The 14674-nt window shown below is 46.8% G+C and overlaps 1 protein-coding gene across 2 annotated transcripts in view; it reads right to left on the bottom strand.

Moving 5' to 3' along the window:
- Nucleotides 1-14674, bottom strand: part of EVA1A (eva-1 homolog A, regulator of programmed cell death) — a 552387-nt gene that overhangs the window by 375484 nt on the left and 162229 nt on the right. Inside the window, exon 2 of one of the 2 annotated variants that reach the window (XM_033939410.1) lies at nt 6644-6858. The exons of the other annotated variant lie outside the window; for it this stretch is intronic. Coding sequence (XP_033795301.1) covers nt 6644-6858 — 215 coding nt within the window. The remainder of the gene's footprint in view (nt 1-6643; nt 6859-14674) is intronic. 2 annotated transcript variants of the gene reach the window in all.

Raw genomic sequence — 14674 nt, 5'->3', positions numbered from 1 at the left:
CATGTTGAATGAAGAAATGTTTTCTCTGGTCTGTTTTAAATTTACTACATGCTAGCTTAATTGTATGCCCGCTCGTATTTTGGGAAAGAGTCCTAGTATTTTTCAAAAGAGTCTTCTTGTTCCACTCCAAACTGAAGAGCCCTAGCCACTTTAGCCTTTCCTCATGAGTAAGTTGTCCCATCCCCTTTATCATTTTCATCGCCTTTCTCTGTACCTTTTCTAATTCTACTATATCATTTTTGAGATGTGGTTACCAGAATTGCACACAGCATTTAAGAACATAAGAATTGCCATACTGAGAAAGACTGAATGTCCATCAAGCCCAGTATCCTATTTCCAACAGTGACCAACCCAGGTCCCAAGCTAGATCCCAAGTAGTGACATATTTTATGCTGCTTAGCCTAAGAATAAGCAGTGGATTTCCCCAAGCCATTTCAATAATGGCCTATGAACCTCTCTTTTAGGAAATTATCCAAACCTTTTATAAACACCGCTAAGCTATCTGATTTCAGCACATTCTCTGGCATCAAATTCCAGAGTTTAATTACACGATGTGTGAAGAAATATTTTCTCCAGTTTGCTTCAAACTACTACTTAGTAGCTACTTAGTACCTATTATTTAACAGCTTCATCGCATGACCCCCCTCATCCTAATATTTTTGGAAAGAGTGACCAAGTGATTCACATCTACCCTTTCCATTCCACTCATTATTTTATAGACCTCTATCGTATCACCCGAGTTGTTTCTTCTCCCAGGATGCACTGGGGAAGGGAAAGCCCGCCATTTTGAAGAGGCAGGCCTGCTGGCCAGAGGGAGTAGGCAGCCCTCTAGCCAGCCATCCAAGTAAGATAAGGGTGAGGGGGGGGGGTCATCTGGGGCATAGAGGGGGGTTGTGTGGCGGTGGGAAAGAGTGGGCATCTCTCCCGCTGTCGGGTGGATGGTTGCTTGACTTCAGGAAATTGATTTGTTGTTGGTTTTTTTTTGTTTTTTTGCATTTATTCTGTGCATGTGCCCAACGCTGTCACCAGTGATGGGCTTTAGCAAATTTCGCGAATCTTCGCTACTCTCTGCTAACTTGATTTGCATGAGCATTTTTTGGGAGAACGACTTGCTTTTTTTAAATCGTTACTATAGCAGCTGCAACAGTAGCCTGGCAGTTTTTAACGCAAATTTTTAAAAATCTAGATCAGGGGTAGGGAACTCTGGTCCTCGATAGCCGTATTCCAGTTGGGTTTTCAGGATTTCCCCAATGAATATGCATTGAAAGCAGTGCATGCAAATAGATCTCATGCATATTCATTGGGGAAAACCTGTAAACCTGACTGGAATACGGCTCTCATGGACCGGAGTTCCCTACCCCTGATCTAGACCATTTAAATCTACCTTTCTGGTGGGAGACACTTTGCCTATATTATAGATATGAAAGAGTGTTGGCAGAACAAAAAGTTGATTCCCTGAAATTTAAATGAATTTGGAGTCCGTTAGACTCATTCATTAAAAGCCATTAACTTTCGATACTCAATGAGATAAACTGTATCAATTCCTGTTGAGTTTATTCTCTTTATGCACATCTAAAGGTGGGAGGGGTAGGGTTTTGGTATGATTTTAATATAAATTGTATATATTATTTATCTGTAATAATTATCACAATTTAATATGTTTTTGTTGTACAATTAATGAGCAATATTTAATCTGGAAAGGGGAGGGATGGGGAGGGGGTTTTCTGATATTTATGCATAGTATATAAGTGATTTCAAGAATGTTATTGATTGATAATCTGTTAAACTTTTTGTAAGATGTTGTTATAAAAATTTTTTAAAAAGTGCTTTTTTTCCAGTGGAAAAGCAATCTAATAACACATGGCTTAGTGCTTTTCTCAATGTGAAGCCAAACCAAAGAACACAAATAGACAATGTTCATTTTCAAGAAACAAAACAAAGCCAGCAAATAAAGAAAATAAATTTCAATCAACTACAGCCCTCAGAATATCGCATGCAAATAACTTAGTGCTTTTTTCTCTGTCATTTCCAGGAACTTTGAAACCTATATAGGTAATCTTTAACATTAACCTATAGCACAATGGCTTATTGCCTTTTCAGTAAGAAACCAAACAGGATGCACTTCAGAAAAAGCAGGACAGATTGAGAGTGACATCCGGGTTTTACTTCCACAATGAAAATAAAACCCGGCTGTCTCAATCTGTCCTTTTTTTTTTTGGAGCCATATGGTATCCCTATAAAAACTCTCATACTCGACTGCTTTCCTCCTATAATGAATAATGTATTAGAAAGAGTTCAGAATGATACCAGAGAAAAACAGCTTTTTTTTTTTTTTTTCAAACAAAGGATCCCTTTCAAAGCCGCCATAGTGATTTTGCCACTAAGGCGTGCTAGCCGATTTAGCGCGTGCTAAATCGGCTAGTGCGCCTTAGTAAAAGAGGGGGTTTGTGGCCTAATGATTTTTTTTATTATCTTTCCCAGTCTCTGTTTGCACTTCCTTCTGTCTGTGCTCATAACTCTGTTTCTAGGACCTTCTTATCCATTTGCTATTTTTTGCTGCTTTTTCACTTTCTGCCCTACATCCATCTTTGGCATTGGCTTTTAACATTCAACTTTCTTCCATTTCTCTGTTTTCTTCTCAAATCTATCTACTTTTCCATATCTTCCCTTTGTTTTCCATCTATCCATATCCAGTTCCCTCCCCTCCCCACATCCATGTGTACCATCTCCTCCCTCTTTCTTCTCAGCTATTCCCATCTATCCATAAACAGCATTTCTTCCCTTCCCCTCCATCCCTGTGCACCATCTCCTCCCTCTCTCTCCCCTTCCCCTCCATCCCTCTGCATTATCTCCTCCCACTCTCTTCCCCTCTCGTGGTCTAACATCTCTGCCTTTCTCCTCCAACTCCCCTCCCCCCCTCCCCATGGTCTGGTATTTTTCTCCTTTCCTTCCCACAGTCTGGCATCTCTCCCCCTTCTATGGTCTGGCATCTTTCCTTCTCTCTCCCTTCCCATTTCCCTTTCCTACTGTCCATCTCTCGTTCCTATCCTTCCCCCCTTCCCATTGTTTGGTATCTCTCTCCTCTGCTTCCTACAGTCTGGCATCTGTCTCTGCTCCTTCCCGTCCCTCCATCACCCTACTGTGATCTGGCATCTCTCTGTTCTGCCCTTCCTTCACCAATCTCACATTTCTCTCTCTTCATTCCTTCTTTCCTTCCCCTCCCTCTCCACCCACCCCATGGTCCAACATCTATCTCCGCTCCTTTCCACCTTCCCATAGTCTGGTATCTGTCTCCTCTCCTTTCCACATATCTCTCCCCTTCCCCCCACCCCTTTCCATTCCAGTGGTCTGACATCTCTTTCCCTCCTTCCATCACCCTTCTTTGGAATCTGACATCTCTCCCATCCTTAAGCCATCTCTCCTCCCCCCCTCCCTCCATGAGTCCAACACTTTCACTTTCTGCATCCTGCACACACTCTCTCTCTCCCTCCCTTCACCCCCTTCCCTCGAGTGTGACATTTCTCCCTCTTTCCTGCCCCCAAGCCATCTGTCTCTCTCTGTCTTCTCATGCACTTTCTCTGTCCCGGATTTTCGTTGCTCCCGCTGTACGATCTACCTTTATTTCCAGCCCAAAGGACACCACCAGTTGTAGCCAATCACATGCACTTCCCTATCACTGGCACCAGAGTCTTCTCTCTACTGCGGGCCTGTGTCTGAGGAAACAGGAAGTTAAGTGAGAGAGGGTTGGCCATGTAGAGAGAAGACACTGGTGATTGGCTGCAGCCGCCAGCATCATTTTTCCATATTAGTTCAGTCAATTATATTATCTCGCCTCGATTACTGCAATGTTATCTACCTCAGTACCACAAAAACTTGTCTTTATAGATTGCAACTGATTCAAAATACTGAATTGATTCAAAATTGAAATTGATTTTTGGGAAATGTAAATTTGATCACGTGACTCCATTGCTCCAGAGTCTCCATTGGCTTCCGGTTTATTTTAGAGTTCAATTTAAATGTGCTTGTGTTGTTTTTAAAATCCTATATGATATCTTTACTCCTCTCCTTCCTTTATCTTGGAATGCTTATAAACTTTCTTTTGCAAGAGGTAACCAACAATTTAAATTATCTCTTCCTTCCAAAAAAGGGATTAAAGGAGTCAAGATTTTTAGTCAATCTCTGATCTTTAAGTTTTCTCAACTTTGGAATGATCTTCCATTTCTTTTAAAGAGTTCCGGCTCACTTCAATTTTTTCGCAAATCTTTAAAACTACTCTATTTGCTAAACACTTTGAAAATTAATTTCCCAAAATTTAGTCTTATTTTTTATGGGTTTTATTTAAGTTAATTATTGTAAACCGAGTCGAGCTTTCTTAGAATGATGCGTTTTTTCGGTATATAAAGCCAAGCCTTAGATTAGATTAGACAAATGAAGACAGATTGAGTTCAAACCCCGCGCTGCTCCTTGTGACCCTGGGCAAGTCACTTAGTCCTCCATAGCCCCAGGTACGTTAGATAGATTGTGAGCCCACCGGGACAGACAGGGAAAATGCTTGAGTACCTGATTGTTAAACCGCTTAGATAACCTTGATAGGCAGTATATAAAAAAACCTAATAATAATTTAAAAAAAAAAAGATTGGAGAGCAGGGACAAAGAAGAGCCAGGATAGAGAGAGAGTGTGGGATGGAAGGTGAGATGCTGGTTTGGGCGGGATGGGGCTGAAGTGAGTGTATAAGGTGGCAAGATGCCACCCTGTAGAAGATGCATTCTGAGGCCTCTGCTTTGACACGCAGCTCCTGACTGGTGAGGCCCAACTTTAGTACAGGAAGAGGCAGTCGGAGCATACCGCGAGTGATTTCCTTCACTCATCGTCGCTCTGGCTGCCCTCTCCTGTCTCTTCACTGCCCTCTCCTGTCTCCCCTGCTAAAAACCATATTTGCGGGTTTTCAACATTCGCGGGAGTTCCTGGAACGGAACCCCTGCGAATATCGGGGGGGGAGTACTGTATTACCGAGGTAACGGTTCCCGCATCACTCTCTAATTCAGAGTGCAGGTAGAGAAGAAAAGAAAGCGTAGAGTGGCCCATAAAGAAGGGGGTCACAATGGAAAGAAAGAGGGAGAAAAATGATGAGAAAGGATCAGAATGGAGGAAGAAGGGGTAAAAAGAGAAATGTGTGGAAGGAGGGGATGAAAAGGGTAAAGACTGGGGCAAGAGACATAAAAAATTAAGAATTGCCATACTGGGTCAAACCAATGGTCCATCTAGCCCACTATCCTATTCCCAATAGTGGCCAATTCAGGTCACAAGTACCTGGTAGAAATCCAAATAGTAGCAATATACTATGCTACCAATCCCAGGGAAAGCACTGGTTTCCCCCAAGTTTGTCTCAATAGAAGACTATGGACTTTCACTCTAGTGTCCTAATTTTTTGAGAAGGGGTGAAGGATATGGAAAAGATAGAAAAGGGTTGAGAGGCACTAGAAAGGAATAGATGAAAGGGAAAGATTGAAAAGTAAATGAGGAAACTGGGTTTCAGAAAAGAAAAAGAAGGGGGTTGGATGCCAGGTAATGAGCTGTGGTTGGTGAGAGAATAAGACCTGGAGGAAGATAAATGAGAGCCGGGGAGAGACAAAAGTAGTAGATGGAAAGCTTATATGTAGGTGAGATGTGAAATGACAGAAACTGAAGACTAAAGGTTAAGGAGAATGAGGGATGAAAAACAGAGAAAAATGATTCAGGGGAATGATCAATGTCAGAAACAGCTATAGAGAGAAAAATAAGACAGGAGAAGAACGAAGAAATAAAAATGAGACCCCCGGAAAAGAACTTAGATAAAAATGACACAAAAAAAGTTGAAAGGAGTGGCTTGGGTCAAACAGATTAGAAAAATACAATGTTCAGAGAACAATAGTAGAATAATTTTATTTTCAATTAAGTAACAGGAATATGCCATCTTGAAATATACAGCCCTGATAATTTTAGATGTTCCACAGTACAGAAAGAAATACATTTTTGTTTCTCTAATGTTACACTTCATTCAGACTTGGCAGGGTTCCTATTTCTAGTCAGTGGTTGCTTATTATATAGGAGTGAATGCAGTGAAGTATTTTACTAGTTTTTAATTGTTCTATTTTTCCCACAGGATGTTTATCAGGTTATCTCTCTCCCTCCTTCCCTGGACATTCATGCTGTTTTATTATGATAAGTTTTCTATACAGGTCTGGAATGATATTTTGCAGGGTTTAGTTACTGGAGCTCTAAATGTCACCCCCAGTCTCCACTACCTTGGGAGAGATGGCATTATAGGGGTCCATCTTAATTTACCACCTAAGGCCCATTCAATCCTAGCTATGCCACTGCATCTGATAAACAGGACTCTAATCCTTCAATGCTCCCGCCTCAATAAATTGGTTAGTCATCTACCTCTGTCATGTTTTTGACAAGGAAGAATATAATATCTCACAACTGCAAAGTTGTTATAGCACAACCAGCAACCTCTACTGGCCTAAGACTGGCCTAAGTCTTAGACTAGTACTTGAGTGCAACACAGCAGTCTAAGCAGTGCTATTACTCTTCCACATTACTGAAATAAAAAAATGAAAAATAAGAAAAATATAAAAAAAGGGTGAGCTGTAACTTTACCTGTACTGATGTATCAGTGGAACAAGAGACATCTTCCCTAAGAAACCTGGCATAAGATTGTGGGTATCGAGCTGGACACATCTGATGGCTTGGCACGCTCCGGCCGTAGAAGGAAGACTGAATACTGATGGTGGTTCTGTGAGGACACCGGAGGGATATGTATTCTCCATCACAAGCATGGTCCGTGTAATTTTTTAACACTTTTGATATGTATCCTGCCATTAAAAAAAACAAACTATGAGTTTCTAGAGATTTCAATTTATTTCACCTATGAAGTTGCAATAATGAGACACTGTCAATGGATCATGGCCATACAGTCGACCCAACTGGCTGAAGTAACCTATATTGAATGCCAGGGTAAACACAGCCACTGGAATTGAATATCAAGGTATGAATTCTGACCCAAAAGTTAACTGGGCACCAGCTGATATTCAGAGCAGTGCCCAGTTCACTCGTTGCATAAATTAGGACATATATTCAATTGTACAGTCCCTCAACAATGCTCAGCTTCCTATTTCGAAGACCTCCACCCCATCAGCTCAGGCTTTAGAATCTACTTTTACGAAGAAGGTTACTGCAGTTCAAACTTCTTTCCCTGTTCCAAACTACACTATTGATGCCTTCACTCAAGGAACTTTCAAGAATCATATCCTCAATGCGAGTAACCACTGTATGCTCTAACTACTAACCAATTGCTAATATCAGTTTCCAAGCAAAAATTGCAGAACAAATAGTATTCTCACAACTCTCTGACTTTGTAGATAAAACCAATGTACTACATCCTCACCAAATAGGATTTAGATATCACTATTCCACTGAATTCACATTACTTGACCTGATGACCTATGTTTGATATAATCTAGATTAGGGTTATCCAATGTCGGTCCTTGAGGGCCACAATCCAGTCGGGTTTTCAGGATTTCCCCAATGAATTTGAATGAGATCTATTTGCATGCACTGCTTCCAGTCCAGTCTAGAAGAAGGTGACCAAAATGGTAAGAAGTTTGAAACAAAAGCAGTACAAGAAGAGACTGGAAGATCTAAACATGTACACGCTAGAGCAGGGGTGTCAAAGTCCCTCCTTGATGGCCGCTATCCAGTCGGGTTTTCAGAATTTCCCCAATGAATATGCATGAGATCTATTTGAATGTACTGCTTTCATTGTATGCTAATAGATCTCATGCATATTCATTGAGGAAATCCTGAAAACCCAACTGGATTGCGGCCCTCGAGGAGGGACTTTGACACCCCTACCCTAGAGGACAGGAAGGACAGGGGAGATATGATACAGACATTTAAATACTTGAAAGGTATTAATATAGAACCAAATATTTTTCAGAGAAGGGAAAATGGTAAAACTAAAGGGCATAACTTGAGGTTGCAGGAGAGAAGACTTAGGAGTAATGTTAGGAAATTCTTTTTCATGGAGAGAGTGATGGATGCCTGGAATGCCCTCCTGAGGGAGGTGGTGGAGAAGAAAACAGTGATGGAATTCAAAAAAGCATAGGATAAACAAATGATCTCTAATTAGAAAACAAATGATATAAATTAGGTTGTAACAATTTTTTATTGACATGAAAAAATATAAGGCACGCATTAGTGAATACAGCAACAACAAACGCCAGCTCAGAGAAAAAGATACATCGGCTGCATACACCAAGACAATCATACCAAAGCATGTCACAAACACCAACCCAGAAAATCTCCCACCATCGCAAGGTCCCGCCTCCCCCCAAACCTACCCCCCATCAACACCCCCCCCGACCCCCCTAAGGGAGTGGAACACCGGACATAGAAAAGCACAAACCCAATTCCCCCCCCCCCCAGGGTCTGAACTCTGATGACCCTAGGGCGACAAACCCAACTAGGCATCCCCCTCCCTCTAAGCAGAGCCCCTCCAGCCCTCTACCACCCCCCCCCCCCCCTCAAACCCCCCCCCCAAACCCCAGAGCAGAGAGACGTCGAGATCCAGAGCTGGCCAGGAGAAAGCCGCTTCAAGTCAAGGTGTTCAGGAGCAGGCCACGCCCCCTAGGAGACAAGGAGTTGACATATGGGTCCCAGATCAGCAAAAAGCTCCGCCGACGCTTAAGGGAAACCCCCACCTCCCGGGCCTCACAAAGAACCAACTCATGGAGAAGAGCCCTCAAATGCCAAAAAGACGGAGGACTCGAGGAAGTCCACTGCTGCATGATACAACGCCGGGCCAGGAGACACACCTTACGACACAGCCATCGAGCCCCCGGAAGCAAGGAACTAAAAGCTCCCGGTAAATCCAGTACCACCTGCTCAACCGTGCCCTCTACCGACGACTCCAAAAGCGAGCTCAAATAGGAGACAACCTCAGCCCAAAAAGCCTGCGTACACCAACAAGTCCACAAAGCATGCGCAAACGTGTTCGGATCTCGACCACATTTAAAACACAGGGGAGAAGCAACACCCCCAAATTTGAATAGTTGAGCTTGGGTGATATACCCTCTATACAAAATGCGAGCATAACATTCCTGCAACACAGCTCCTTGAATTAAACGCGGCAAACCTGCCAGATTCCGGGAAACCTCCCAAGTACCAAGGTCTAAATGGAGCTCTGAGGCCCAACTATCCCGAACCCCCGGACAATGCCTAGGAGCCTCAAAAGGAAGCAAAGCCCGATATAAAGCGGACACTGAAGTCTGAAAAGGCTCCACCTGGGCATACAGATCCCTAATACGAGCCCCCAATGGGTGCTGAAGGGCAGTCCGGGAAAGCGTGAGAATATAATGTTTAACTTGACAGTAAGCGAAAGTGTCCCCCCAGCAGTGCCCCAACCACTCCCTCAAATCCGCTAAAGTGCTCAGGTCCCCATCGACGGTCAGCAGATGTTCTACCAAATAAAATCCCAACGTTTTCCAACGACGGAAATTCGAATTGTCCGAGCCCGGTACAAAATCTGGATTGCCCATCAGGGGCAACAGCGCAGTCACCCGCGGGTCCCCCCCCAGGCGCCGAACCAGACCCTCCCACGCCCCACGCATGGAAGCCAAAAGAATTGAGCCCCGAACCTCCCGTGGCAAGGCCCCCCCCGGCAGGTGAAGCAAGGCAAGGAGAGAATACGGGGCGTATAGAATAGTCTCAAGCGAGGTGGGGGTATATTGAGAATCCCCAAACAACCAATCCTTAAGATGCCGCAAAAGACATGCTAAATTATATAAACCAAAATTCGGAATACCAAGACCTCCCTGCTGCCACCCCCCCACCAAAAGATCATAACGCAACCGAGGTTTCCTCCCACGCCAACAAAACCTAGCCAAAACCCGTCTCAGGCTCCTCAAGTCCTTCTTGAGAAGACGCAGTGGGAGAATCCTGAGTACGTAAAGCCACTGGGGAAAAATGACCATGCGAATCACCGCCACACGCCCCAACAAAGAAAGGGGGAAATCTTTCCATCGATCCAACTGCTGCGACGTGCGATCCAAAAGCGCCCCGACATTCAAAGAATAAAGACGACCAAGTGAAGCTGTGAGCCGAACCCCTAGATAACAAAAGGAATCCGTCGCCCAACGCAGCGGAAAGGAAGCCCCCCAGTTAGTCCGCAAGATAGACGAAGTGGGCAAAGCCTCCGACTTCCCCAAGTTCAAACAAAGACCCTCAAAGTCCCCATACTCCTGAATCGTTTCCAATAACGCCGGCAACGAACGCTGCGGGTCCGTAAGATGAACAAAAAGATCATCTGCGAAAGCCGCCACCTTAAAGCAAATGGAACCAAAAGAAACCCCCTGCACCTCAGGAGTCGAATGAATCGCGCGTAGCAAAGGATTTAAAGTGAGAATAAACAAAAGCGGGGACAAAGGACAGCCCTGTCTCGTTCCACGGGAGATAGCAAACAACGAAGAACTGCAACCGTTCACCAGAAGGGCCGCTGTTGGAGAAGCATACAAGGCCCTCAGCGCTGAAACAAAACGGCCCGCAAACCCATACTTGGCCAAGGTGGCAAATAAAAAATCCCAACGAACCCGGTCAAAAGCTTTTTCTGCATCAAAGCTGACCATAAGCGACGGCAGTTGGCGGCGCGCACACAACTCCAAAGAGGCTAGAATGCGTCTCAAATTCTTCTCGACCGAACGGCCCCGCACAAACCCAACCTGAGCCTCATGAAGAAGCGCAGGAAGAACACAAGCCAACCGATTGGCCAGAACCTTAGCCAAGATCTTCACTTCGCAGTTGAGCAGAGAAATAGGGCGATAGGATTCCACCCTAGCGGGGTCACGTCCCGGCTTAGGCAGAACTATAACGTGAGCCAAGTTAAGGTAAGCCGGCATAGCCTCCGCATCCACCATGACATTGAACATAGCCGTAAGCGGCGCGACAATTTCTTCCCGCAACAACTTATAAAATTCTGCCCGAAAACCGTCAGGGCCCGGCGCCTTCAAGGTCGGGCTCTGACGAATAACCGAATCCACCTCCTCTTCCGACAATGGGGCATTCAGCGTTTCCAAATGGGCCGGGTCCAAACCAGGTAAATCCAAAGAATCCAAATACAGCTCCCCCGGGAGACCCTGAGTCGAAGGCTCTGCATATAACTCAGCATAATAGTCCCGAAAAGCCTGACAAATGTCCGCATCCGCTGTAATAGGCCTGGAATCCGAAGAGGTAAGGGCTACTATTTTCTGTCTACTCTCCCTGTGAGAAATCAAACGAGCTAATAGGCGGCCACATTTGTTACCATAAGCATAAAGACGATATTTGTAATAGGCCAGGCTCTTAGCTGCCCGCTGGTGAAGTTTCTCATTCAGAGCGACCTGCACCTCCAACAAGGCCTGCCGGTTGACATCAGTGGGCTGACGTCCATACGCTCGACGAAGATTCCCCAACAACCGGGACAAACGAAGAATTTCCCGATCCCGAGTCTTTTTGGCTTGCGAAACATAACTAATAATATGTCCACGAAGAACCGCCTTAGCGGTTTCCCAAAAAAGAACAGGGTCCACCCGGTGCTGATCATTATGATAACAATAATCTTTCCAGCGTGCCACCAACGAATCATAGAATTTGGAATCCTGGCCGAGCCAAAGAGGATATCTCCATTGACGGGACTGCGAGGACTGCCCCGGGGGCGTCCACTCCAGCCATACCCAAGCGTGATCTGAAATCGCGTAGGGACCAATCTCCGCTCGCTCCACCTGAGCAAAAACAGCCCGCGAAAGAAGCAAGTAGTCAATACGTGACTGCGTGGAATGCGCCCGTGACATATGAGTAAAATCTTTCTCAGTCGGGTGCAAAATCCTCCAAACATCCTCCAACTCCAACATCTGACAGAAGGAGGGGAGCCCCCTGCCGTCCTGAGCCCGGCGATTAGGGACCGCAGATGATCTATCCAGAGAGGGGTCCCAAACCGAGTTACAATCCCCTCCCAACAACATCGGCACACCCTGATGGGGCGCAAGAATCGCCTGTAAACGCCTATAAAATCTCCGATCATACGTGTTAGGAGCATAGACACTACCCAAAAGAACCACAACCCCGCGATCTGAGCCCTACAAAAGATATATCGGCCCTCAGAGTCAGCCCCCACAGAGTCCAGACTAGCAGCAACCCCCTTACGAACCAAGATAGCCACCCCGCATTTCCGGCTGGAGCCAGCCGCCGCCTTGCACACAGCCACCCAACCCCGCCGGAGTTTAGCATGCTCCGCCGCAGTAAGGTGTGTCTCCTGTAGCAAGACAATATCAGCCTTGAGGCGTTGTAAAGCTTGAAGAATTTTAGTACGCTTCACCGGGGACGTGACCCCCCCAACATTCCAGGTCACCACTCGAACCATGGAAAAACAGAAAACAAAAACACCAAACAAAGGTGAAAAAATTCCATGGGCACTCCAGAGCACCGTCCCAGCAAGCGGGCTCCTGAGCACTGCGGTGTCCCACCAAACCAACCTCCCCCAAGCCACTCCGGATCAAAAGAAAAACCGACATCCCCCTGCTCCAAATCAAAACCCCCCCACTCTAACCCCCCACCCCAACCTCCCCCCAAACCCCCACCCCCCAAAAACCCCCCCAGTGCGATCCTCCAAAGAGGACCCATCACATGAAGACGCCAACCTACCTGGACCACCCCCACTAAAAGCCCCCATGAAGCACCCTACCCCCGATACCAAGAGCAAACCCCCCCATCCATACCCTCAAAGAGCAACAACCCAACCCCACCCGCCTCAGGGTCCCCCCCACCCATAATCTGGGAAGAGGCCACCACATGTCCAGCCCACACAAACCTTCCCCCCAAGGACCCAGCCACCCCCTCATAAACACTCAGCACTCTAACTCCCCTTGCACTCCCCACACTCCACTACCCCCCGACTCCCACAACCAAACTCCCAAAAACTCAGCCCCCCCTTGCCTCCCGAGCCCCCCAACAAAGTCCATTCATAGTCCAAAAAAGGTCCCAACCAAGAACAAAGGCAGACAAAGGCAACCCGGGGAACAGGGCAAAAGCAGCAGCCTGCCCACCAGAGGACCGCAGAGGAAGCAGGGCACTCCCAGAGCTCCGCAAACTCCCCTCCAAGACTCCAAGCGGGGGGCAGAGGGCCCCACAGAAAATTGATGAAAAAGCGGAGGGGGTGAAAAGCCAATATCATCAAGGCTCCCCAGGTTCAAATGTCACTGCCCGCCAACAAGCAGCCGCGGCTTCCGAACAGTTGGTCAAGGGGCAGTAGATGACGGAAGGCCACCCCCGCCATCCAATTGGGCCAAGTAATCCCGGGCTGCCAATGGGGACTCAAAGAAGTGAACCGAGCCCCCCTGGGAGACACGGAGTCGAGCAGGATACAGTAGAGCAAACCGGATCCGACGAGTGAATAAGGCTGAACAAACGGAGCTGAAGCCCCGACGCCGCTGAGCCACCTGGGGAGAATAGTCCTGAAAGCACAATACTTTACGGTTCTCATAAGTCAGCTGACGACCTCCTCTCAGCGCCTGCAGGATCGCGGACTTGTAAGCAAAGTTGAGCACTCGGATGATAACCACTCGGGGTCTGGCTTCCGCGTCCCGCCGAGTTCCAATCCTGTGGGCCCTCTCCACCCGGAAGCGACCCAGCGCAGTCGAGAGCCCCAAGGACTCTGGGATCCAGCGCTCCATGAAGGACTGCAAGTCTGACTCCCCCAAAGACTCTGGGAGCCCCACAAAGCGAAGGTTATTTCTTCTGGCCCGGTTTTCCAGCTCATCCACCTTGAGCTCCAGAGCCTCCAGGCGCTGCAACTGCTGGCTCTGTGCTTGCTCCACTCCACCCACGCGGTCCTCCACCTCGCCGACCCTGCTCTGGAACTGCTCCAGGTCTCGGCCGACTCCATCCAACTTCCCCTGCAGCCGCTCCAGCTTGTCATCGAGCGGCTTGAGCCGCTTCTCCAGCACGGACTCCAAAGCCGCCGTTACCTCCGTGGTGATCTCCGCCACCCACGATGGAGAAGCGGAAGGCCCCGCTGGGCTTGTGACCGCCACCATTTTTTCTTCAGCGAGCCGGGCGCGTTCTCTGTGCGGTCTGATTGATTTTGCCGCTATACAGCCCCGCTCGCACTCCACAACACTGGCGCCGTCTCCAATTAGCCCCAAGCAGGGAAACAGCGGTCTGACGGGGGCGAAAAGTCAGCGAAAATCGGGCGATTCCAGGTAGGCGGCAGGAGAGACGCGAATCACCGTCTGCTCCTGAGCATAGCGTCACGTGATCTCTACAAATGATATAAATTAAAGAACTAAGGCTGGTATTGAACAGACGTATACGGTTTGTGTCCCATATATGGTGATTCGGTGAGGATGGACTAGGGAGGGCATCAATGGGAATTCCACTAACTTGGAACATGAGGACATTACTGGCCAGACTTTACAGTAGATATCCTGCAAACAATGGGATGGTTGGATAGGCTGGAGTGAGCTTAGATGGCAACTTCAGAAGTTGGAACCTAGGACAATACCAGGTGGACTTTAGTCTATGGCCCAGAAATATCAAAGAAGAGACAAGTTAATTTAATCATGTATTTTTAATAACTAATGAGCAGACTGGATGGACCGT

This window comes from Geotrypetes seraphini, chromosome 3 (assembly GCF_902459505.1).
Source record: "Geotrypetes seraphini chromosome 3, aGeoSer1.1, whole genome shotgun sequence".
Lineage (NCBI taxonomy): Eukaryota > Metazoa > Chordata > Amphibia > Gymnophiona > Dermophiidae > Geotrypetes > Geotrypetes seraphini.
The sequence above is the reverse complement of the archived record's forward strand: the minus strand, read 5'-3'. Positions and strand labels throughout refer to the sequence as shown.